Genomic DNA, 26642 nt, shown 5'->3' on the forward strand with positions numbered 1-26642 from the left:
CAGCCTTGATGTACTCCTTTCCTGATTCGGAGCCAGTCTGTTGTTCCATGTCCAGTTCTAACTGTTGCTTCCTGACCTGCATATAGGTTTCTCAAGAGGCAGGTCAGGTGGTCTGGTATTCCCACCTCTTTCAGAATTTTCCACAGTTTATTGTGATCCACACAGTCAAAGGCTTTGGCATAATCAATAAAGCAGAAGTAGATGTTTTTCTGGAACTCTCCTGCTTTTTCGATGATCCAACAGATGTTGGCAATTTGATCTCTGCCTTTTCTAAATCCAGCTTGAACATCTGGATGTTCATGGCTCACATAGCCTGACTTGGAGAATTTTGAGCATTACTTTGCTAGCATGTGAGATGAGTGCAATTGTGGGGTAATTTGAGCATTCTTTGGCATTGCCTTTCTTTGGGGTTGGAATGAAAACTGAGCTTTTCCAGTCCTGTGGCCACTGCTGAGTTTTCTAAATTTGCTGGCATATTGAGTGCAGCATTTTTATAGCATCATGTCTTAGGATTTGAAATAGCTCAACTGGAATTCCATCACCTCCACTAGCTTTGTTCATAGTGATGCTTCCTAAGGCCCACTTGACTTCACATTCCAGGATGTCTGGCTCTAGGTGAGTGATCACACCATCATGCTTATCTGGGTCATGAAGATCTTTTCTTTTAATAGTTCTTCTGTGAATCAGTTATATATATATATAGTGTGTGTGTGTGTGAATCAGGTATATATATAGTGTGTGTGTGTGTGTGAATCAGGTATATATATAATGTGTGTGTGTGTATGAATCAGGTATATATAGTGTGTGTGTGTGTGTGTGCGTGTGAATTAGATATATATATAGTGTGTGTGTGTGTATCAGGTATATATATATATAGTGTGTATGTGTGTGAATCAGTTATATATATATATATAGTGTGTGTGTGTGTATGTGAATCAGGTATATATATAGTGTGTGTGTGTGTGTATGTGAATCAGGTATATATATAGTGTGTGTGTGTGTGTGTGTGAATCAGGTATATATATAGTGTGTGTGTGTGTGTGTGTGTGTGTGTGTGTGTGTGAATCAGGTATATATAGTGTGTGTGTGTGTGTGAATCAGGTATATATATACATATATATATATATATGTGTGTGTGTGTGGGTGTGTGTGTATCAGGCATATATATATATAACTGATTCACTTTGCAGGATACCTGAAACTAACAGACACAACATTGTGAGTCAATTATACTCCAGAAAAGAAGAAAACGTCTAGCTATCCTGGGACACCAGCTTTGCGGAAGCCCCAAGTCTCTTGGAGTGACTGAGTGGGAAGGAGATGCAGACGAAGCCCCAGGGCTTCAACCAGCATAGTTCAGACACCTGGAGGAGCCTGGAGAGGGTTCTAGGGAGCCCAAGCCCTGCTGCCTGTCCCCTGAGTGTGAGTGCACTGGGAGTGCAAGTGAGGAGCAGTCAGCTCACACACGGCCAGACAGTCCTGTGGTCTGAAGTCATAGAGGTCAGGGGTGCTCTGTTACCAGCAGTGGAGGACAGGAGCTGGGGGCAAGGGGGCAGGGTCCGCAGAGGAGCTGAGCAGGGTGAGCAGGTGACCTTCAGCTTCAGCCTGACTCCACAGGGGGCTGTGGGGTGAAAAATCATCCAGTGATTCTGTGTTCTGCTTGGAAAGAGGGAGCAGGGCTTTTGAACTCAGCCTCCCTGACTCAAGGGACAGTTATTGGCGGGTGTGGGAGGGGGTGCACCGCCCAGCCAGGGCTCCAGTGGAGTGAGGGCACTCGGGGATTCGGGAGGGGGCGTGATCGGGTCACACCAGCAGCATCTCCGTGGCCCCTCCGATGGCAGCCCCTTCCCGAACACCAGCAACTCCTGCATGGTCCTGGAAGCAGCATCTAACGTGTCTTCCCAGTTCTACCCTTGTCCTCTGCTGTCTGCAAACAGAACCATCTCTTCCTTAGGCTAATCTGGACTTTGGGATAGAAGCCTTCCACTGTTCTCCCCGTTGGACTGCCCAGGCTCTGTGTTGGCACGCTCCTGCCTCTTCCTGGAGAACTTGGTCTCCAGCTGTTGTTGCACAAGGAAGCGGGGAGTGAGACTGGGAGTCACTTGAGAAAGGGAGAAAGAGAGAGAGAGGAGGAGGGAATGAAGGGGAGGAGCGACAGAGGGAAGGAGAAAGGAAGGGAATCTCAAGGAAGTGAGAAGGAGGGAAGAGTGAGTGAGGGAACAAAGGCGTCTTTATTCTAGAGAGAAATGAAAGTCTGTCTTAGGAGGCAAGAGTAATTGATGGTAGGTTGAGTGCTGGGGGTTAAAAAAACCAATTACTTCTGTGTATAAACAGTCATAATACATAAAAAGTATTTAGCAGCCAGTATGGCCGATTGCCGGGAGAAATATCAATAACCTCAGATATGCAGATGACACCACCCTTATGGCAGAAAGTGAAGAGGAACTCAAAAGCCTCTTGATGAAAGTGAAAGTGGAGAGTGAAAAAGTTGGCTTAAAGCTCAACATTCAGAAAACGAAGATCATGGCATCCGGTCCCATCACTTCATGAGAGATAGATGGGGAAACAGTGGAAACAGTATCAGACTTTATTTTTCTGGGCTCCAAAATCACTGCAGATGGTGACTGCAGCCAGGAAATTAAAAGACGCTTACTCCTTGGAAGTTATGACCAACCCAGATAGCATATTCAAAAGCAGAGACATTACTTTGCCAACAAAGGTTCGTCTAGTCAAGGCTATGGTTTTTCCTGTGGTCATGTATGGATGTGAGAATTGGACTGTGAAGAAGGCTGAGCGCCCAAGAATTGATGCTTTTGAACTGTGGTGTTGGAGAAGACTCTTGAGAGTCCCTTGGACTGCAAGGAGATCCAACCAGTCCATTCTGAAGGAGATCAGCCCTGGCATTTCTTTGGAAGGAATGATGCTAAAGCTGAAACTCCGGTACGTTGGCCACCTCCTGCGAAGAGTTGACTCATTGGAAAAGACTCTGATGCTGGGAGGGATTGGGGGCAGGAGGAGAAGGGGACAACAGAGGATGAGATGGCTGGATGGCATCACTGACTCGATGGACGTGAGTCTGGGTGAACTCCCGGAGTTGGTGATGGACAGGGAGGCCTGGTGTGCTGCGATTCATGGGGTTGCAAAGAGTCGGACTCGACTGAGCGACTGATCTGATCTGATCTGATGGCCGGTGGTCACCCACTCCAGGATTCTTGCCTGGAAAATTCCAAGGACAGAGGAGCCTGGCGGGCTACAGTCCACGGGGTCGCCAAGAGTTGGACATGACTGAGCAACTGTCACGTTCACATACTGGAGGGTTCTTTAAAAAAGAAATGGCCAAGGCAGCTACCAGTGATAAGGGACACCAGGAGGTTTGGAGGGATCCCAAGGCCCCCTGACTGGGCCTAGTGTTAACCCTCTAGCTGCTGGATCAGGGCAAGCCAGATGGAAAGGGGGAGAGATACTGTTGGGAGGGAGCAGGCAGAAAGCCTAAGGTGGTTCAAGAGCCCAGCTGGCTTCCAAATGGTGCCGAATATCCAGTATTTCAGGAACTCATGTCGCTGTACTGATGCATCTTGGCTTGAATAGAGCCCCTGAATAGAGACCTTTTTTTTCTTTAAACAAATTTGAGGTCATACCATATATATTCTGGTGCCCTACTTTTTTCAATTTAACAATATATTGTAAGCATTTTCCTGTGGGGCTCACTTTTTGGGTTTTGCTTTTGAAAAGGATTTCAGACAATTTAGTTTTGAGTCAGAATCAGGGTGTTGAGGGGCAAATACTCCAGGCCACAGAAAATTCTTTGAAACAACCTGCTTGCTGATGGTGTGTCTACCCCCTTTCCTAAGTCTGTGGTCACTGGATATGCTATAGGTGTGTTAAGTCGCTTCAGTCATGTCCAACTCTTTGCCACCCTATGGACTGTAGCCCACCAGGCTCATCTGGCCATTGGATCCTCCAGGCAAGAACACTGGCATGGCAAACATCTGTGAATAAATGAAGGAAGAGGTCGATACTAAGTGCAGTTAAAACAACAAGCGATGGGGAGAGATGCTGACGTACATTTTAAAATTTCAACTACAGGGGACTTCCCTGGGGGTCAGGGGTTAAGACTACTTCCAGTGTGGGGGCCACAGGTTTGATCCCTGGTCAGTGAACTAAGATCCCGCGTGCCACTAGGAATGCCCGCCCCCACCAAAATTACAATTACTAAGGTAACTGAAAATAACTACTTAGAAAAATCCAGCACTAGCAAAGAAGCATTTCCCTAGAGATGTGTCTTGCTACATTTCATCTACTCACAGAAGGGCAGTATTGTGTGGGGTTTCTGATTTAATTTTACAGAGATCCTAGGAGAAATAAAGATAATGGGCCATGTATTTCTTGGAACTTAAGCAAAGTGGCTGGCCTAGGTAAAAACTCTTGTAAAGAATCCTTATATTATTTGAACTCATATTTGAGTTAATTAGGATAAGAACATTACTTCTTCAGTCAACTATAAAGTTCCATTTTTATTGCTGTAAAACATGACAAAGATAGAAAGCTAAAATAATCCATTATTGTTCTTGCAAATCATTTTGGCTTTCATGGCCTTTACCAGTGCTTTTCTTCCCTTTTCATTTATTCATTTTTCTCAATTCATGTGCACATGGTTTTTGCAATTTTTTCAATGTTTTTGAGGACAAGCATGTTAGTTACTCTGTATCATCAAATAATATTCTCATTTGAAAACACATGAAACCTTTATTTTAAAAGTGTAAGTTTGAGAAAAGCATAATTTGCCATTATTAGTGAAAAAAAGCCGAATTTCCTTCTGCTGCTGCTGCTGCTGCTCTGTGCGACCCCATAGATGGCAGCCCACCAGGCTCCCCCGTCCCTAATAATTAAGAGATTTGTATTTTCACTAAGAAATTACAAAGTTTTAAAGTTTTCTATCAGACAGTGTGTGCTAGTCAAATCTCTCTCCACTGCTTTTTTTTTTTTTTTTTAGGTTTTGTAGAAACATCTTAAAGAAAAATGTAACTCCGTGATCTATGCCTCACCTTTGAAATTCATGCATTTCTAGGAAACCAGACCCACTTCTGCCCTAAATGTTGATGCAGTACTGTTGAGAATGGAAGAGTCTAGAGGGAACTTCAGACTCCGGGCACCCGCGTTTCCTTCTGAAGCCCTGAGCCTTTTATCTGACTGGTCTGCCAGGCCTTCTCAGCGGCGCGCTCATCCTGATGGTAGGAAGGTTGTCAGGGAAGAACCTCTGAAAACTCACCTCCTGCTGAGCTGAAGTGCACGGCTCAGAAAGTCAATATTTTCAGTCTACCTTTGTCCTCAGTGCATATAAAAGGGCTTTGAGTGTTTATTCCTTTTATTACGGGTGAGCACTAGCAGAGGAAAGAAACTGGCTTTCATTTTTTATACTTTTGCAGAGAGCAAAAATGAAGCGCAGGTAACTTATTTCAGACTTTACTATACCCTTCTGCTGGCTATAGTCAAAAGAACTAAAGGTATTGTTTTCGGTTTCAACAAGTTTTAACTGTTAGCAGTTGTTTGTTACTTTGCACTAGTCAGGTAAACTCTCTTGAACCTGATTACTTATTGTATAAATTGTATAATATTGCTTAGCAGAAACTGTTGTAAAGCATGAAGTGATACAAAGTATAAAAGAGAAAGCAATTTTAATTGTAAAGGAGTTGGGGAGGGTGCAAAGGAGGCTTCAGTGGTTAGTCTCCAGGATACAGTAATAAATACCTATAAAATAATAGAATTTTAGTGAGAATCCAGGAGGAAAATACACGTAAGTGCTATATAATAACACTCACCTCATGAGTAGGATTAACTTTGACAACACATCTAAACTTTGATAATACACCACTTACATGATAAGTGTTCATTGTGCTGTGTGCTGTGCTCAGCCATGTCCAACTCTCTGGGACCCTATGAATTGTAGCCCGCCAGTCTCCTCTGTCCACGGGATTTTCCAGGCAAGAACACTGGAGTAGGTTGCCATTTCCTCCTCCAGGGGATCTTCCTGACCCAGAGCTCCATCCCTGGGTCTCCTGCATTTGCAGGATTCTTCACCCATTCCTGAGACACGTAGGAAACCCAAGTGTTCATTAAATGTTAGCTATTATCTCTACTCGGAGAAGGCAACGGCACCCCACTCCAGTACTCTTGCTTGGAAAATCCCGTGGACGGAGGAGCCTGTTAGGCTGCAATCCATGGGGTCGCGAAGAGTCGGACACGACTGAGCGACTTTACTTTGACTTTTCACTTTCATGCATTGGAGAAGGAAATGGCAATGCACTCCAGTGTTCTTGCCTGGAGAATCCCAGGGACGGGGGAGCCTGGTGGGCTGCCGTCTATGGGGTCGCACAGAGTCGGACACGACTGAAGTGACTTAGCATAGCATTATCTCTACTATTATTAATGCTTTTCTACAAGAAAATGAAACTTGGAGAGTGTTAGTAACTCATTAACATCTCATAGCTAGTTAGTGGCTGATTGGTGGTGGTGTTCAATTGCTCAGTCCTGTCCGATTCTTTGGCCCCCATGGACTGCAGGCCTCCCTGCCCTGTAGTGGCTGATATCAGCCCCCAAACTCCAAGTCCAGTCTGATTTCCATCTGATTATAAGGGAACTCCCTTAAGATTATTTTTCTTTAAGCCTGGTAATTGACTATATTCTACATGATAGAACACAAAAATGGTACTGAAACCATAAAAATGAAACTTCTCACACGTTTGGTGGTTCCTTCTTTAATACAGACAACACGGTCCTTTAACTTAGTGTTTCGAGTAGATTAAACAGAGAACGCTTATCAACTCGGGGGGTGGGGAACAGTCGCCCCTTACTACAGGTCACTGCAGGGAGGCTGGGGGTTGGGCCAAGCTCCCGCAGGACGCAGGCGCGCAGCCCTCGGGGCGGGGCCTGCGCGGCGGGGGCGGGACTCCGGGCTGGCGGGAAGTTTGACACCCAGAAGATAAGGAGCCAGGCGGCCAGGCTATTCCTGAGGGCAGGCTCCCCCACTCCCTCTGAGACTCATCCGCTCTGGGGTTTGCGGACTGTAGGGCTCGAGGGAGACAGCCCGGCTAGGGGGACCTCCCGCGGGAACCGGAGACCCCGGGTCTCCATGCAGGAGCTGACGCGCCGTGTAGGTACGTCCGGAGAGAACCTGCCTCCGTTGCCCGCGCGGAGGGGTCTTGGTCCCGCCCCCAGCCCCCTATTGGTTGCTCAGAGGACGCGGACAGGCGGATTTCCGCAGAGCCCGCCTTGCGCACGCGCGCTGCTGTCACTGCGTCACGCTTGCGCGTCACCGCCGTCCGTGATGGCGGCCCCCGGGAGCCTTGGGGGTCCGGTCCTGAAAGGTGAGCAGGCGGGTATCGAGCCGGCGCGGCGGCGGCCGGGCCTCAGGACGGGCGCCCGGGTCACGGCAACCCCGGGGTCGCCAGTCCGGCTGCCGGGAGGAGGCGGGGATCTGTCCTCGAACCCAGAACCGGGACCGCCCGTGACGGTTGGGGGTCCGTCTCGGAGCCCAGGGACCGCGCCGCCCGACCTGGGCCGGGTCAGGCGGGCGGCGCAGACACGCGAAGGGCTGGGAAGCCCGGGGGAGGGGATGGTTTTCAGCTTTTTCTGGGTTCTGGCGTCTTTGTATGGCCGGGTGGATTTGCGGGGAGGGGGCTCTAGTGAAATTAGAAAAAGAACCAGTAACTCCTCTCCCTGTTCTCTGTCAACGTGACCAGAACCTCTCAGTGAGGAATGATTCCCTCCAGGCACGCCTGAAAGGCACCAGGCTTTGAGCAGGGAGGGTTTCGTAAACTGTTTCCTGCCCCGCGAAGGCTGCCTGTTGGCCGTGTTTTTGTAGGACCTGCAAACTAAAAGTGCCCTTTACTTTTTTAAATGGTTGAGAGGAACCGAAGGAGGAGGACAAATGAAATCTATATCAAATTCAGGCTTCATTTTCCATAAAGTTTTGTTGGAATGCAGTTATGCTTTTGTCTTTGACTGCTTTTGTGCTGCAGCCTTCTAACGGAGTGGTTGTTTGGCCCTCAAAGCCTAAGATAATTGCTTTCTGGTCCTTTACAGAAAACAGACTCTGGCTCTAGAAAGTTAGGCTTGGTTTAAGAATTCGGGAAGAGTTGAGAATGTAAACTGTGACATATGTATGAGTAAAGTTGTTTTTCCCTTGAAATTTTAAAGAATCTAATGGCAATTTTAACAGAAGAAATCTTAAATTTACTTTTTAATGTGAATAGAACAGGAGAAAAATATGTTGAAATCTTTGGGTGAGGGTATATCAGATATATTCTATGCTAGCATCTTGTTTGTTTTCAGATGTTGTGGCCTATGTTGAAGTGTGGTCAGCCAATGGGACAGAAAATTACTCAAAGACCTTTAGGAATCAACTTGTGGATATGGGGGCGAAGGTAAGAAATTCATTTTACCATTGCTACACCTGACAGTCATCTGAAACATAAGGAGATCTATTTGCATTTTCTTATTTTGGGATTTTTTACTTAAAGCACGATGGACAAAGAGGACAGTGGGTAAGTGGCAGAAGAAAAAAGGAGAGAACCATGGTACGAGAAATTGAGAACAGCTGGGCTAGGGGAGAGCTCCAGGATGGAAATACAGGTACTGCCACTGGCTATTCGGATGCCTGATATTCTTCATCAAAGTGTGGAATACAGGAAAAGGAATAGTTTTTTTTAAAGGGAAAAGTTGTGAATCTGGGGATATTGGAAGTAACCTGATAGACATTTGGATGTACAAATCTGGAACTTGAGATTGTCAGGGCTAGAGATACTGTTTTAGGCATCAAGAACATAAGAGTCAGGTGTGGTGATTACCCAGGTGGTTAGAATGAAAAGTGCTGAAGGTGGAGCCTGTTCAGTATTTCCAGGGCTGGTATGGGAGTCATGGACCCTGGGACCGAGACTGGGAAGGATACCAGGAGAATCCAGAAAACACGCCTGAAAGTGGGAGGAGGAACATACTTCAAAGATGGAAATTCTAAAACGCTGCCTAAGCTTAAGAAAAGTTAGGATTGGGAAATATATTCTTTGAGCTTGAAAGCTGTAAGGTCATTGTTGAGTGCCACCATGTTCAGTGAGCTGGGTTAAGGGAATCATGGAGATCTGAGGAATGGGGTGGTGAAGGCAGCAGCTCGAAGCAGGGTTCAGATGTGAGCTGACTTCGTGGCTGGGGGGACTTGGGGGAGGGGGGCTGGTCGGCTGGTTAAAGGAGAGATTAACACAGTAAGCTACCACTGAAGCCAGGGCAAGGATTAGGGACGGTCAGGGCATAACATAAACTGAAGGGCAATGTTCTCCCTTACTCAGGCAGAGTGTCTGCTCCTGAGTTTCCTTTGACTCACCGTGTTCCTTGACCTAGTGAGCAGGGGCAAGATCCAAGAGCAGGCTAGGGTGACAGTCAGAAGGCAGGGCCTGGGGTTTGCTTTTGAACCTGAGAAGACACCTTTTTTCCTGCTAAATCAGAAGGTATATCCATTAGGATTTTGGGAGGGTTTCCACTTGATGATACCAGCTACATACTTGTGCTCCACGTGTTATTGTGACAGGAGAAAGCTGTGGAACATAGGAGTTGGCAGAATGGCTTTTGAGAGTAGTATTACGGTCTTGGATCTCTTGAATTCCCCCCCCCCCCGCCCCCACCCACCACCTTTTATTTAGCAGTTTTTCAAATAGAAAAGTTGAAAGAATAGTATGGTGAATATAGACCCAACAATTAACATACTTGCTTGGACTCCATCTCTCTAAACAGTATATGTATTTTTTTCCTGAACTATTCAAAAGTAAGTTGCAGATACCATAATTTGTCCCTAAATATATTTAGCCTGTATCTTTTAGAACAAAGATGCCTTCTGTGTGACAGAGACCGTTTCACATCTGAGAAAGCTGTCGGTAATTTCCTAGCAGCTTTCTGCGGTGTTTGAATAAGTTTATAATTCTGTCAGCATATAAAAGCCCCACTGCCGTGTATCCTTGGTCTTGTCTGTCTTTACCTTCAGCCATCACAGTGTGTTTCTGGTGGTGTATCAGCCTGGTGTGCATTTCCATTTTCCTGTACTTCTTCCCATACTTATTTTGAAGACCTGTTCAGGTCTCCACCTCATGTTTGCATTGGGTTTTTTTTTTCTTCTTGATTTGTAAGCATTCTTTATACTCTTCAGTTGACCCCTTTGTCAGCCAAGTGAATTGCAATATTTTCTGTCTGTGGCTTGCTTTTTCACCTTAATGGCATCTTTTGCGGAGAAGGCAGTGGCACCCCACTCCAGTACTGTTGCCTGGAAAACCCCGTGGACTGGAGCCTGGTAGGCTGCAGTCCATGGGGTCACGAAGAGTCGGACACAACTGAGCAACTTCACTTTGACTTTTCACTTTCATGCATTGGAGAAGGAAATGGCAACCCACTCCAGTGTTCTTGCCTGAAGAATCCCAGGGACGAGGGAGCCTGGTGGGCTGCCGTCTATGGGGTCGCACAGAGTCGGACACGACTGAAGTGATTTAGCAGCAGCAGCATCTTTTGATGATAATGGTAGTTTATTCCTTATGGTAAGCTTCTGTGTGTGTATCTTGTTTTAAAAAATCTATTTCTACATGGCGGTTGTGGGAATTTTTCTCTTATTTTCCGGAAGTTTTATCATTTTGCCTTTCACATTTAGATTTATAATACATTTGAAATTAGTTTTTGTATGTGGTATGAAATCAGTTCAGTTCAGTTCAGTCACTCAGTCATGTCTGACTCTTTGCAACCCCATGAACTGCAGCATGCCAGGCCTCCCTGCATCACCAACTCCCGGAGTTCACTCAAACTCATGTCCATAGAGTCAGTGATGCCATCCAGCCATCTCATCCTCTGATGTTCCCTTCTCTTGCCCCCAATCCCTCCCAGCATCAGAGTCTTTTCTAATGAGTCAACTCTTCGCATGAGGTGGCCAGAGTATTGGCGTTTCAGCTTCAGCATCAGTCCTTCCAATGAACACCCAGGACTGATCTCCTTTAGAATGGACTGGTTGGATCTCCTTGCAGTCCAAGGGACTCTCAAGAGTCTTCTCCAACACCACAGTTCAGAAACATCAATTCTTCGGCGCTCAGCTTTCTTCACAGTCCAACTCTCACATCCATACGTGACCACTGGAAAAACCATAGCCTTGATTTTTTTCCCAGTGGATGATCATTTGTCTCAACACTGTTTATTGAAAAGACTGTCCTTTAGCACAGTGACACCTTTGTCATTAGGTAACCATGTTTCAGTACCCATACAGTCTGTTCTCATGACAACTCCCCTTGTCTTAATTACTCTTGATAATAAGTCTCACCCTTTGTTCTTCAAGCACGGAGTTCTGGCTTTTTGCTTTCCCAGATACAAGGAGTTCTGGCCTTTTGCTTTCCCAGATACATAATTGGAACTGGTTTGTCAGTTTGTAGCCTGAAGCTTTTTTTGGAATCTTGATTGGTATTGAATAGAGAACAGCAGATCAGTATGGAGAGAACTGACATGTTTATACACGGGAATCTTCTAAAGCATCAACATGATGTATGCCTTTGCTGATATGGGTGTCTTTAATTTTCTCAGTGATGTTTTATGATTTTTCTCTGGTTATTTTGTTGCTGTTATGAATGATATCTTTTGAATTCTTTTTCCTATTGCTGTTATATAGAACTAGTTATTTTTGCATATCTACATTGTGTCCAGAAAACTTATCAAACTCTTCTGAGTTCTGTGGCATTTTGGGGATTTTTTAACAATGTGCACAATTGACTCTTACCTGTACAGGGTCGTTTTATTTTTCTCTAATCCTAACACTTTTTCTTTTCTTGACATACTGTGCTGGCTCGGGCCAGTTGGATAGAATGGAGATACTCCTCAACAGAAAGGTTTTAGCATTTCCCATCATGCAGTCTTATACCAGCTTTCAGATCCTAATTTACTGTGAATTTTCCTCATTAATAAACTTTTTAAGTTTATCGAACGCATTTTTGGCATGTAATTGAGGTGGCTATGATTTTTCTCTTCTACTTTGTTAATGAAGTGAATAATGATTGACTTTTTGTTCTAAACCAGCCTTGCAGTCCTGGAATAAACAGGGGTGGGAATGTATTGTATATATTGGTTGATACTATTTGTATATATTATTGTATATATTGGTTGATACTATTTGCTAATTATTTTGTTGCTTTTTTGGCAAGTGTCTACAAGAGTGACACTGGCTTGTACTTAAGAAACTTATGCAGGTAGTAATAAATTTACTTTTGTTTTCTGCCTTTTGTCTGCAGGTTTCAAAAACTTTTAACAAACAAGTAACTCATGTCGTGTTCAAAGACGGGTACCAGAGCACCTGGGAAAAAGCACAGAAGAGAGGCGTGAAGCTCGTCTCAGTGCTCTGGGTTGACAAGTGAGTCCTTTCTCCTGTTTTGTTTTTTTTTTCCCCCTTAAGTTATCTAGTATTGGTAGAGTGTGGAGATATTTTGCATGAATCACAGAACTAGATAAAGTTTTGTTTCCATCTTTTCTCTGCCTCTTACTGGGAGCATTTGACATCCTTAGTTTCCTAGGACGAAAGACGGGTCCTGCCCAGAGACCCTGAGACGGAGTCTGTGTGGTATGTTGAGGGAACAGAGAAGCAGATTGTTAGTCTACTAAGGTGGCCAGTCTCTAACAAAACACCACAGACTGTGGCCTTAAGCAGCAGAAATGTATCTCTCAGACTTCTGGAGGCTAGAAGTCCACTATGAAGGTGTCCACAGCGTTGGGTTCTTCTGAGGCCTCTCTCCTTGGCTTGCTGGTGGCCATATTGTTTCTGTCTTCACTTGGTCTGGCTGTTTCTGTGTCCTCATCTCTTTTATAAGGACCCTAGTCTTACTGGATTACCCACCCTCAGGGACCTCATTCAACCTTCACTATCTCCTTCAAGGCCCCATTTTCAACTGTAGTCATGTCATTTGGTCCTGGGTGTTAGAACTTCATGTGAATTTAGAGGACACAATTCAGCCCATGCAAGAATGCAGGAATAGTCAAGGGGAGGCTTTAGGAGGAGGTTGAGGTCAGAGGGAGTGGGGTATCAATGATATAAATCAAGTTTCCTGAAATCCAGATGTAAACGAGTCATACTGCTGATTTTCTAGAAAACTAGAGTAAATTTATATGAAAACAGTAAGGCAAAATATAAGGCATAGACTTTGGCTGTTGATGTGTGAAGCTGCTCTAAAAGAATTAAGCCTGTTAGTTAAAAAAAAAACTTTAACAGTGAGGCATGACGATTGATTCCATTTCTTTGTCTTCCATTGTCTGGGCAGGTTTTAAGATTCCAGCCTCACTCTCCCCTCTTGTTTAAAACAAGGTGTTCTTCATTTTGGATGTGTCCTGTTTCCCCGTGATTAGGCTCAGGTTATGGTTTCCCACTCAAGAGGCTCCATGAGTGAGGTGTGCCTACCTGGAAACCTGCCGTTTCCGTCTGCCTCCTAATGGGATGCGAGTTTCCGTCACCTGGCAAGGCGTTGCTGGTTTTTTTTTCCACTGTGTGATGACTGTTGTTTCCTTTGAGGCTAATAAGCTGCCTGTGGGGAGGCAGATTCAGATCATGTAGACCTTTTGCTCCCTTGGCCCCAGGTATATCGTTCATGATGGTTCTTGCCTGAACCAAACCCTGAGTCTTATAGGATGACTATTTTCCAAGTCCACCGCTTCGGGCTGTGCCCAGCTGTGTGCTGTGAGAAAGAGCCTTCTTTTCTCCCACACTGATTGATTAGTGTCAGCTCCTGGGTTCCTGTATTTTTCAACGGCTTATAGTTCACACTGTCTGTCTGGTGCTTAGATCATTCAGATTTGGCTACTGGGAGTCCCTTCAGCCAGTTCCTGTGTCTCTGTGACCTCGTGCCTGCTCTCCCCCAGCCCTGGCGTCAGCCCTTTGACTGGGACAGCATCCTGGACTGAGATGTGGGGCTGGTGGGCTCCCGGCCGTGGCCCATCACCCCTTATTGGCCTTCCAGGCAGAGGCAGGAGACACATTTGCTCCTTTCTTCCCTTTTCCGTCCCTATTTGGGATTATTTGATGTGTTAGTTTTTAGACTAAAATTCTCTCCATTCTTTTTATTTATTTTTAGTGATTGCTTTAGGGGTTACAAAATAGATCCTTAACTTCTGAGTCTGCTTAGACTTAGTATTGTACCACGCCACATAAAATACAGGTAGAGACCTGGTAACTGTGTGTCTGTAGTTTCTGCCCCCTCCCCTGTGTTAGGGTGGTCGTATGGATTTCAACCATATGCAGTAGAGGCCTGCAAGACAGTGTTGTCACTGTGCTCTAAACACTTGTCTGTGTTTTAAATAAATTAAGAGGAAAAAATAGTGTCATGTTTATCTGTATATTCTTTCTCTTACTCTTCATTTCTGAGGATCTGAATTTCTTCTGTTATTTCCTTTCAGTGTGAATAGTTATGTTTGGTGTTTCTTTCCTTCTTTCTTTTTTTTTTTTAATTAAGAAAATCCACATACTATAAACTCGCCCTGTTAGTGTACATTTTAGTAATTTTTAATGTATTCTATTCAGATGTTTGTGGCAGTTATCACTACCTAATCCAGGACCATTTTATCCCCTCAGAATAAGGTCCATAACCATTGGCAGTCATTCTCCTTGGGCTCCTTACTTCCAGCCCCTGGCAGCCATCAATCTACTTTTTGTCTTTGGATTTACCTAGTCTGGACATTCCTTGTAAATGGAACCCGACATTATGCAGCTTCTTGTGTTGGATTTCTTTGCCTTGGCATCATGTTTTGGAGTTTCTTTCGTGTTGTAGCCTGTGTCAGTTTTTTATTCCTTAGAGGTACTGAATAATATCATGTTTTGTTCATCTTCATCAGTTGGTAGACAGACATTTGGTTTATTTGCACTTTGGCCATTGAGTAATGCTGCTATGAACATTTATGTGCAAGTTTTCATGTGAATATATATATTTTTGATCCTCTTGGGTATATATGCACCTAGGAATGAAATTTCTGAGTTACACGGAAACCATTTGTTTAGCATTTTGTGGAAGTGCCAGTTTTTCGGATTGAGTGTACCATTTTACATTCCTACCAGTAATGTTCGAGGCTTGTTATCCCTCTTTATGTTGATAGCCATTGTTGTGGATGTGAAGTGGTATCTCACTGTAGTTTTGACTTGTATTTCCTTAGTGACCAATGATGTTGAAAAGCTTTTCGTGGTTTACTTGGCTATTTTATCTTTGGAGAAATGTCTACTCAAACACTGTCCATTTTTTAAAACTTGAGTTATTTTTCTTGTTTGAGATAGAGTTCTTTATTCTGGGTACATATTATTTGCACACATAATAAGACCCTTATCAGACATATTATTTGCAAACATTTTCTCCCTTTCTGTGGGTTGCCTTTTCACTTTCTCGTTGGTATCCTTTGAAGCACAAGTTAAAAATTTTTAAGCCCAGTGTTTCTATTTTTTCTTTTGTTGTTTCAGTTTTAAATGTCATATTTAAGAAATGATTGCCTGATTGCAGGGCATGAAAATTTACACCTGTGGTTTCTTCTCAGAGTTTTATAGTTCTGTCTTTAACACTTAGGTCTGTGGTTTACTTGAGTTAGGTTTTTGCCCATGGTGTGAGCTATGGTGTCACCTTCACTTTTACATGTGACTGTCCAGTTGTCCCAGTACCACTTGTTGAATAAACTGTTGTTTCCCCATTAAATTAAATTGATGTCCTTGTTGAAAATTAATTGACTATAGATACATGGATGTATTTCTGGATTCTCAGTTCTGTTTCATTGATCTGTGTGTTTATCTTAATGCCAGCACCACACTGTCTTGATTACTGTTGTTATTGTGGCTGACCCTTTGTAACCCCACGGACTGCAGCATGCCAGGCTTCCGTGTCCTTTACTGTATTCTGGAGTTTGCTCAAACTCATGTCCATTGAGTCAGTGATGTCATCCAGCTGTCTCATCCTCTGTCACCCCCTTCTCCTGGGGCCTTCAGTCTTTCCCATCATCACGGTCTTTTCCAATGAGTCACATCTTCCCATCAGGTGGCCAAAATATTGTAGCTTCAACATCAGTCTTTTCAATGAATATCCAGGGTTGATTTCCTTTAGGATTAACTGATTTGATTTCCTTGCTATCCAAGGGACTCTCGAGAGTCTTTTTCAACACAGTTAAAAAATACGAGTTCTTAAGTGCTCAACCTTCTTTATGGTCCAACTCTCCATCCCTCCATGGCTACTGGAAAAACCATAGCTTTGACTATATGGACTTTTGTCGGCAAAGTGATGTCTGTGCTTTTTAATACACTGTCTAAGGTTTGTCATATAGCTTTTCTTCCAGAGAGCACGTGCCTTTTAATTTCATGATTACTTAATTACTGTAGCTTTACAGTAAGTTTTCAAGTTGGAAGTGTGTCTTCTCCAATTTTTATTTTCCTCCAGTTCCTTTGCATTTCTGTATGAATTTCAGGATTTGCTTGTCAGTTGCAGGAAGGGAGGGAAGGGAGCAACTGATATTTAATAGAGATTGTGTTAAGTCATTAATTATATAAGTGTTGCTATTTAATCTTGCGATCCATGGCCATGTTTTTATTTTCTTGTCTGTAATTTCTTTCCGTTATGTCTTGTAGTTTTCATTGTGTGAATCTTGCCCCTTCTAGGTTAAATTTATTCCCAATTTATTTTCTTTTTGATGCTATTGTAAATGGAGTTGTTTTCTTAATTTCATTTTTAGATTGTTCAATTATTAAAATACAGAAATATAACTGATTTTTGTATGTTGATTTTGTATCCTGCAAGTTTTTGAACTTGCCATTAGCTAAGTGTCTTTGTGATTTTCTTAGGATTTTTTTGTATATGGTGTTGTGTAATCTGTCTACAAGAGATAGTTTGACTTCTTCCCTTCCAATCTGGATGCCTTTTATTTCCTTTTCTATTCTAATTGCCCTGACTATAACCTCCAGCACAGTACTGAATAGAAGCAGTAAGAGTGGACATCTTGTCTGGCTGCCAGTCTTAGGAGAAGAGCTTTCTGTATTTCTCTATTAAGTGTGATGTTAGCTTTGGATGTTTTTTTTAATAGGTGCACTTTGTCAGGTTGAGGAAATTTACTTCTATTCTTAGTTTTTGTTGGTTTCGATTTGTTTATTATTAAGGAATGTTGGGTTTTGTCAAAATGCTTTTTCTGCAGTTATTGAGATATTCATGTGAGAGATATATATATATATATATTTATCATTCATTTCATTAATGTGCTGTATTAGATTGGTTTCATGTGGTGAACTAACTTTGCTTTCCTGGGATAAACTCTGCTTGGTTATGTTGTATACTTTTTTTTTTTTTTTTTTTTTTTTTAGCATTCAAATATATTACCCTATACAGCCTGTCTCTGGATCAGTTTGCTAGTACTTTATTTTCATTTTTGCAGCAGCTGTATTCATAAGGTATATTGCTCAGTACTTAGAATGACTTTTTCTAGGTTTGGAGTCAGGCATTATTGGCATCGTAGAATTAGCTGGGCTGTGTTCTTCTGTCTTCTGAAGTTTATAGGGATTGGTGTTAGTTCTTCAAGCATTTGGGAGAACTCACCAGTGCAGCCATCTGGGCCTGGCCTTTTTTTGTGGGAGGGTTTTTGATTAGTAATTCAGTCTCTTGTTACAGGTTTGCTTAAGTTTTCTATTCTTGCGTCAGTTTAAATAGTTTGTGTCTTTCTGAAGTTTGTTCATTTCATCTAGGTTGTCTAATTTGTTGGCATGCACTTGTTTGTAGTATTCTGTAATAGTCCTTTTTATTTTGATAAGGTCAGTAGCAGCTCATTCCTAGTATGAATTAATATCGCTTTTCTTTTTGTCTTGATCAATTTAAGCTAAAGGCTTGTCAATTTCTTTAATCTTGTCAAAGAACCAACTTTTGGTCTCTTTGCTCTTTCTCCATTGTGTTGCTTCTCTTTTTTAAATTTCCACTATAATTGTTTCCTTCTGCTTGTTTTGGGTTCCGTTTGCTCTTTTATTTCTCTAGTTAGAGCATTAGAAAATTCATTTGAAATCTTGATTCTTTTTTGATGTGTTTACAGTTACAAATTTCTTCTAAGGATAGCTCTAGCTTCATCTCATGAAATTTGGTATTTTTGTTTTAAGTTATTTCAAGTGTTTACCATTTTTTCTCATGATTTCTTCTTTGACCCATTGGTTATTTAGGAGCTTCTTATTTAATTTCTACATATTTTTGAGCCTTCCAAACTTGGTTCTGTTTTTGGTATCTCATTTCATTCTGTTGTGAGAGGAGAACATATTTTAAGATTTTTTAAAGTGGTTGAGACTTGTTCTTATGCCCTAACATTTGATCTGGCCAGGTGCATGTTGTGTGTGCACTTGAGAAGAATGTGTATTCATTCCGTTATTGTGGATACAATGTTCTATATACAGATGTTTGTTAGATCTAGCTTATTTATACTGTTTTCTCAGTGTTTTTCTGGAAAAGGTCAATTTTCAATCCAATGCCAAAGAATGTTGAGACTACCACACAATTGCACTCATCTCATACGCTAGCAAAGTAGTACTCAAAATTCATCAAGCCAGGCTTCAACAGTACATGAACCATGAACTTCCAGATGTTCAAGCTGGATTTAGAAAAGGCAGAGGAACCAGAGATCAAATTGCCAACATCCGTTGGATCATCAAGAAAGCAAGAGAGTTCTAGAAAAACATCTACTTCTGCTTTATTGACTATGCAAAAACTTTTGACTGTGTGGATCACAACGAACTGGAAAATTCTTAAAGAGATGGGAATACCAGACCACCTGACCTGCCTCCTGAGAAACCTTATGCAGGTCAAGAAGCAACAGTTAGAACTGGACATGGAACAACAGACTGGTTCCAAATTGGAAAAGGAGTACATCAAGGCTAGATATTATCAGTGTGCTTATTTAACTTACGTGCAGAGTATATCATGTGAAATGCTGGGCTGGATAAATAACAAGTCTGGAATCAAGGTTGCCGGGAGAAATATCAATAACCTCAGATATGCAGATGACACCACCCTAATGGTAGAGAGGGAAGAGGAACTGAAAAAAAAGCCTCTTGATGAGAGTGAAAAAGTTGGCTTTTTCTCAACATTCAGAAAACTAAGATGGTATCCAGTCCCATCACTTCATGACAAATAGATGGGGAAACAATGAAAACAGTGACAAACTTTATTTTCTTCGGCTCCAGAATCACTGCAGATGGTGACTGCAGCCATGAAATTAAAAGATGCTTGCTCCTTCGAAGAAAAGCTATGACAAACCAAGACAGCATATTAAAAAGCAGAGACATTACTTTGCTGACAAAGATCTGTCTAGTCAAAACTATGGTTTTTCCAGTAGTCATGTATGCATGTGAGAGTTGGACCGTAAAGAAGGCTGAGCACTGAAGAATTGATGCTTTTGAACTGTGGTGTTGGAGAAGACTTTTGAGAGTCCCTTGGACTGCAAGGAGATCAAGCCAGTTAATTCTAAAACAAATCAGTCCTGTATATTCATTGGAAGGACTGATACTGAAGCTCCAATACTTTGGCTACCAAATGCGAAGAACTGACTCAATGGAAAAGACCCTGATGTTGGGAAAGTTTGAAGGCAGGAGGAGAAGGGGATGACAGAGGATGGGATGGTTGGATGACATCACCGACTTGATGGACATGAGTTTGAGTAAGCTCCGGGAGTTGGTGACGGACAGGGAAGCCTGGCATGCTGCAGTCCATGGAGTCACAAAGAGTCAGACACGACTGAGAGACTGAACTGAAGTGTTTTTTTGTCTTTCTTGATTTGTTTAATTGTTCTATCCGTTATTGATTGGGGTGTTGCATTTGCCAAGTGTTTCTGTTAAATTATTTATTTCTCCCTTTAATCCTGGCAGTCTGACATTTCTTTTTATCAGATAACAACAGATTTCTGTGGTTTTCTGTATCTGAATATGTCCCTATTCGTTTGTGAATAATGTTCTCAATGGTTATACAATTCTAGGTTGACAGTATTTTTGTTTTTTGCTTCTGTTTTCCACTGCTTAAAAGGTATTTCCCTGTCTCTGTCCTCATAAGAAGCCTGTAGTCATGCAAATAATTTCTCCACTGTGAGTACTGTGTCTTTTTGTGTGGCTTCTTTCAAGGTTTTCTCATCTTTGGTTTTCAGAAGTTTAAGGGTCTGGATGTGGTGCCTTTAAATTTATTCTGTGAAGATATTGCTGAGTTTTTTTTTTTTTTTTTTAATGATATAAGGTTATATATTTCATCTAAGAGCATGATAAATTTGGGCTGTTGTTTTTTCAAATGTCTCTTGTGCCTCTTTTTCTGGTACTAGTTTAATTAGCTGGATATCAGGAATTGGCTAAGCTTTCTTGTAAAGAGCCAGGTAGTAAATATTTTAGGCTTTGTGGTCTATATTCAAGTGCTCCCTGCCCTGGTGTAGGAAGAGCCCTGGAGAAGAGCAAACAAATGAGTATAAAAAATAAAACTTTATAACAAAACCTGGTCATGGGCCAGGTGGCCTGTAGGCTGTCATTTGCCAATCCCTCCCGTGTAATACAGCTTTTGAAATTTTCCCACAAGTTTCATTGACTCTTTTCTCTTATCAGTTCCATCCTGTCATTAAGTCTATTTACTAAATGCATTTCAGATATTTTTCAATTCTGACATTTCCACTTGGTTCTTTCTTATGTTTGCTGATTTGTTTCTTAGCTGAGATTTCCTATCTCTGCTTTTCTTGTCTTTCATTACACATGTATTTTCCAATCTGTGGCAGAAGATAGTTATAGACATTCCTTGTCTGATCATTTCAGCATCTTGAGGTTGGTGGCTATTGGTTTTTCTTTGTTCCTTGAGAATGTGTCACATTTTTTTTGACTCTTCTGTAACAGGACTTTGAGTTGTATTTTGGACATGGTAAGTGTTATCTAGACTCTGGGTTCTTTACTGTTACTCCAGAGGGTGCTGATTTTGTTTTAGGAAGCAGGTGATTTATTTAGCTGTAAACTTTGGACTGTCATTTTAAGACCTTTGCTGGGTATTTGCTTGGATTCATTCAGTTCTTCAGGCTTTAGCTGCAGGCTGACTTGATTGCTTCGTGGACACGTAGGTCAGGGATCAGCCAGAGACTTGGGCTTGTGTCTTCAGAACCTGAGGTTCCGCCTCTCTGGTTCTTTGCTTCCTGTATCCTAGCATCATTTACTGGTGGCCTTATCTGCCCCGGCTCTTTATTCCAGTTCCTTTGGGCAGAAGGATAGCAGGTGCCCATTACTGAGCAGTCATGCATTTTTAGTTACGAATGTTTTCCCACATTTTTATGTATCATTTTTTAAAACATACATATGGTCTTTTATAGTGGAATACACAGTGACTTGGCCTTCCCAGGTAGCACAGTGATAAAGAATCTGCCTGCCAAAGCAGGAGACATGAGATGTGGGTTTGATTCCCGGGTCAGGAAGATACCCTTGGAGAAGGAAATGGCGACCCACTCCAGTATTCTTGCAGGGAAATTGCATGGACAGAGCAACCTTGTGGGCTACAGTCCATGGGGCCACAAAGAGTCGGACGTGACTGAGCACAGCACACGAGCAGCGGCTTATGCAGCCTGTGTCCTGTTAGTGAATGTGAGGGTTTCCATTTTCTTTTTCTTTACAGTCAGAAACAGTACAGCATTGAACCTTTGTGTGCGTTACTTTCTTGCAGAGGTATAATCTGTTTGTGGTTGGTGTTCAGTCAGTAAGTTGTGCCCGACTCTTTGCAACCCCGTGTCAGGCTTCTCTGTCATCCACTATCTCCTGGAGTTTGCTCAAACTCATGTCTATTGAGTTTATGATGCCATCCAACTATCTTATCCTCTGTTGCCTTCTCATCTCCTGCCCTCAGTCTTTCCCAGCATCAGGGTCTGTTGCAATGAGTTGGTTCTTCGCATCAGGTGGTCAAAGTACTGGAGCTTCAGCTTCAGCATCAGTCTTCGCAATGAATATTGAGGGTTGATTTCCTTTAGGATTGACTTGTTTGATCTTCCTTCTGTCCAAGGGACTCTCAGGAGTCTTCTCTAGCACCACAGTTCTAAAGGATGAATTCTTTGGTGCTCAGCTGTTTTTATGGTCCAACTCTCATGTCTGTATATGACTACTGGAAAAACTATAGCTTTGACTATACAACCTTTGTCAGCAAATTGATGTCTCTGCTTCTTAATATGTTCTCTAGGTTTGTCATAGCTTTCCTTCCAAGGAGCAAGTGTCTTTTAATTTCATGACTGCAGTCACCATCCACAGTGATTTTGGAGCTCGAGAAAATAAAATCTGTCACTGGTTCCATTTTCTGTCCTTCTGTCTGCCATGAAGTGATGGGACCCGATGCCATGATCTTAGTTTTCTGAATGTTGTGTTTTAAGCCAGTTTTTTCACTCTCTTTTTTCACCCTCATCAAGAGGCTCTTTATTTCCTCTTTACTTTCTGTCATTAGGGTGGTGTCTATCATCTGCATATCTGAGGTTATTGACATTTCTCCCGCAGTCTTGATTCCAGCTTGTGTTTCATCCAGCCCAGCGTTTCTCATGATGTATGCTGCATATAAGGTAAATAAACAGGGTGACAGTATACAGCCTTGATGTACTCCTTTCCTGATTTGGAACCAGTCCAATGTTCCATATCTAGTTCTAACTGTTGCTGCTTGACCTGCATACAGGTTTCTCAGGAGATGTAAGGTATTCCCATTTCTTTAAGAATTTTCCACAGTTTGTTGTGATCCACACAGTCAAAGGCTTTAGCCTGGTCACTGAAGTAGATATTTTCTGGAATTCTTTTGCTTTCTCTATGATCCAGCAAATGTTGGCAATTTGATCTCTGGTTCCTCTGCTTTTTCTAAATCCAGCTTGTATATCTGGAAGTGTTTGGTTCATGTACTGCTGAAGCCTAGCTTGAAGGATTTTGAGCATTACTTTGCTAGCATGTGAAATGAGTGCAATTGTGTGGTAGTTTGGTACATTCTTTGGCATTGCCTGTCTTTGGGATTGGAATGAAAACTGACCTTTTCCAGTCTTTTGGCCACTGCTGAGTTTTCCAAATTTGCTGGCATATTGAGTTCAGTATTTTCACAGCATCATCTTTAAGGATTTGAAATAGCTCAGCTAGAATTCCATCACCTCTGTTAGCTGTGTTCATAGTAATGCTTCCTAAGGCCCACTGGACTTCATACTCCAGAATGTCTGGCTGTAGGTGAGTGACCACACCATCATGGTTATCTGGGTCCATTAAGACCTTTTTGGTATAGTTTTTCTGTGTATTCTCACCGCCTCTTCTTAATCTCTTCTGCTTCTATTAGGTCCTTGCTGTTGCTGTCTATAGTACCTATCCTTGCATGAGGTGTTCCCTTGGCATCTCTGATTTTCTTGAAGACATCTCTAGTCTTTCTCATTCTGATGTTTTCCTCTTTCTTTGCATTGTTCACTTAAGAAGGCTTTCTTACCTCTCCTTGCTGTTCTTTGAAACTCTGCATTTATTTGGGTATATATGGTTTATCTTTCCCTTTCTCCTTTACCTTTCCCTTCCCTTCTTTTTCTCAACTCTTTGTAAGGCCTCCTCAGACAACCATTTGCCTTCTTGCATTTCCTTTTCTTGGGGGTGGTTTGGGTACACCTTGTGTACAGTGTTACAAACCTCCATCTGTAGTTCTTCAGGTTCTTTGTCTACCACATCTAATCCCTTGAATCTTTTCATCATCTCCACTGTATAATCATAATGAATTTGATTTAGGTCATACCTGAGTGGCAAAGAGTCAGACACAGCTTAGCAACTAACACAGTGTCTGAATGGTCTAGTGGTTTTCCCCACTTTCTTCAACTTAAGCCTGAATTTTGCAATAAGGAGCTCATGATCTGAGCCACAGTCAGCTCCTGGTCTTGTTTTTGCTGACTGTATAGAGCTTCTCCATCTTCAGCTCAAAGAATATAGTCAGTCAGATTTTGGTGTTGACCAGCTGGTGATGACCATGTGTAGAGTTGTCTCTTGTGTTGTTGGACTTTCCATAGGTTTAAATTCTGAAAATGGACTTTTGGGTTTAGAGGGCTTATTACATATTTAAACTTTTGATAGATGCTATCAAGTTGCATTCCCTGAAATCTCTCCTACTTTGTAGGTGAAATGATACAGTTGATTTCATTTGCATTTTCTTGATTTTTAGTGAGGCTGAACTTGTTTGACAAAACTTGGAGGTAACAGCCAACGACCTTCATTTTATGTGTCGTGTGTTTGTTTCATTAACTGCCTCTCCAGGCCATTGCTCGTGTTTTCCACTGAGAATGTGATCTTTCATGAAATATATAAGGTCACTAGATGTCACTAGAACCCCGTTTTGCTGGGTTATTTTGGGTGTGTTCTTTCTAAGAGCAGACAGCTGTGTAACTGCAGTTGATAGAATTCTGACATTTCCTATGGGCACAAACATTTCCATGTTTGAGGAAGAAGAAGATGAAAGAGGGAAGGCCATGCTTGATGGTCACCTCAGTTCAGTTGGAGAAGGTTGACTCCCCAGGTGGTGCTGGTGGTAAAGAGCCTGCCTAGCAGTGCAGGAGACGTAAGAGAGGGGGGTTCCACCCCAGGTCAGAAAGATCCCCTGGAGAAGGGAATGGCTGCCCACTCCAGTATTCTTGCCTGGAGAATCCCATGGACAGAGGAGCCTGGTGGGCTTACAGTCCATAGTGTCACAGAGACAGAACTGAAGTGACTTAACTTGCACAGAAGCATGATCAGAAAGTTAGATTTTTTTTTAACAATCACAGATAGCTGGGGGCACAGTTCCCAGGCAGTGCTGTTGCGCATTTGAGAGCCTGCCCCCCGCCCCTGCGTTCGTTTCCTACAGATGTGCACACGTCCTTGCACGGCCGCACCGTGGCCATCCACGCTGATCTCACCAGCCACACACCTGACAGCCATTGGCTTCACCCCAGAAGCCCCCATAGTGTCTGGAAGGGCTCAAGGGGAGAAAGACGAGGAGACGCAACAGCAGCCTCCTGGGGCTGAGTCAGGCTTGCCGGGTGTCTCCGCTGAGGCGGTCCAGGGTCTGTTTCGTGGAGGGTCAGCTTGGGGGTGCTGACAGGTCCTCTCTGTGGCGGCGGCGCCTCCCAGGCTGCTCCTCTGGGACGAGTTCACCCGCTTGGCTTTTGCGGGAGGTACTTTCCAACTGTGCAAATAACTGTCGCTCCTCACACTGTGTCTGTGTGTGTACTGTATCCAGAGGATCATATCTCATTCCTTGCAGTGTACCTTTTAAGGTTTGAATTGTCCCCCAATGGCCAGTGGTAGCCCATTCACGGTGACTTGTCTTAGCTTATCATTTCTCTGTCATTCTCTGGACACTTCTGTTTTCTTCTGGCACAGTTTAATTCAGGCTCAGCTTGTACTTTCTCTTTCCCAGCCCTGGATTCAGCCTTTTCTCCAAGGAGCCCTGGTTCCTTTTAATGGAAAATATTATTTGGACCTAAACTCTGAGGGGAGTTGGGCATGCTCATCGCCATGGGCTGCTGCTCCTGCACTTTCTCGGGGCAGAGTTAGTGATACGGATGTGTATGCGTGCCATGTGTTTATTTCCATAGCATCTGTGTATAGTCCGTCAGTGAGTTCCCATGGGGACCTGCCCTTCAAGCCCAAAGATGCCTTTCCTGCCAGCTCATGACACCTCGTATGTGGGCATCGAGATTGCTCAGCAGTTTTGTCATTTCACGTGTGAGGGGCAAGGCCACTCCATCATCACACTTGCTTTGCTGTCCTGGGTCCCCCTCAGTCCTCGCTGCTGCATTTGAGGGACTGAAAAGGCAGGGTGGTCCCCTCCCTTCTCTGCAATGTGTCTAAGCCCTGGCCAGAGCACCTCATTTAAAGATTCACTCTTGACAGAAATATGTGTGATGGGCCCAGGCAGGTGTCCTGCTGCTACTGCTAAGTCTCTTCAGTCGTCTCCAACTCTGTGCGACCCCATAGATGGCAGCCCATTAGGCTCCTCTGTCCCTGGGATTCTCCAGGCAAGAATACTGGAGTGGGTTGCCCTTTCCTTCTCCAATGCATGAAAGTAAAAAGTGAAAGTGAAGTCGCTCTGTCATGTCCGACTCTTAGCTACCCCATGGACTGCAGCCTACCAGGCTCCTCTGTCCATGGATTTTCCAGGCAAGAGTACTGGAGTGGGGTGTCGTAGGATTCACTAAATTAAGGAGGAGAGTCATCGGACTTGTGGGTCCATTGTCCCTCCTTTTGTTGTGCCAGAAGCTTTTTTTCTCCAGCGTATGCCCTGATGCAGTTCGGTTGGAGTTGGTCAGCCTTTTAAGGGCAATTTCAAAGGCTCTGGGTTGAGGGGTGGGGTGTTGGGGCTTCTGGTGGGGAGTCCAGGGGGTCAGCATGGCCTGGCAGGGTGAGGGGGAGCAGCGGAGAGAGGCAGAGCCTCAGGGGTTGTAGACCTGAGGTCAGGCTGCAGCGGAGCTGATGGAAGGCAGGGATTGCAGTTTACTGCCTCAAATTCTCCCTGTCTGCTTACTGTTTAAAAGTTTTCATGTTTCCCAGGCACACACATCCTCTAGTTTGAAGATCAGTGAGCAGGAGTGAGCATAATAAAGTGCTGCCTCCCGGGAGAAGGCCGGAGCTGGCC

The 26642-nt window shown here is 43.3% G+C and overlaps 1 protein-coding gene across 5 annotated transcripts in view; it reads left to right on the forward strand.

Moving 5' to 3' along the window:
• The first annotated feature begins 7259 nt into the window (after positions 1 to 7259).
• Positions 7260 to 26642, forward strand: part of MCPH1 (microcephalin 1) — a 232250-nt gene continuing 212867 nt past the window's right edge. For 4 of the 5 annotated variants that reach the window (XR_009733964.1, XM_061404069.1, XM_061404068.1 and 1 more), the window contains exons 1-3: positions 7260 to 7364; positions 8332 to 8423; positions 12297 to 12415. Coding sequence is in view for 3 of the 5 variants with exons in the window: in XM_061404069.1 (XP_061260053.1) it covers positions 7325 to 7364; positions 8332 to 8423; positions 12297 to 12415 (251 nt within the window). In the remaining 2 variants the exon portion in view is untranslated. Of the gene's footprint in view, positions 7365 to 8331; positions 8424 to 12296; positions 12416 to 26642 lie in introns of those variants that run through there. The other variant, XM_061404071.1, reaches the window with a different exon arrangement.

The sequence above is a fragment of the Bos javanicus genome, chromosome 27 (genome assembly GCF_032452875.1).
Source record: "Bos javanicus breed banteng chromosome 27, ARS-OSU_banteng_1.0, whole genome shotgun sequence".
Taxonomy (NCBI): Eukaryota; Metazoa; Chordata; class Mammalia; order Artiodactyla; family Bovidae; genus Bos; species Bos javanicus.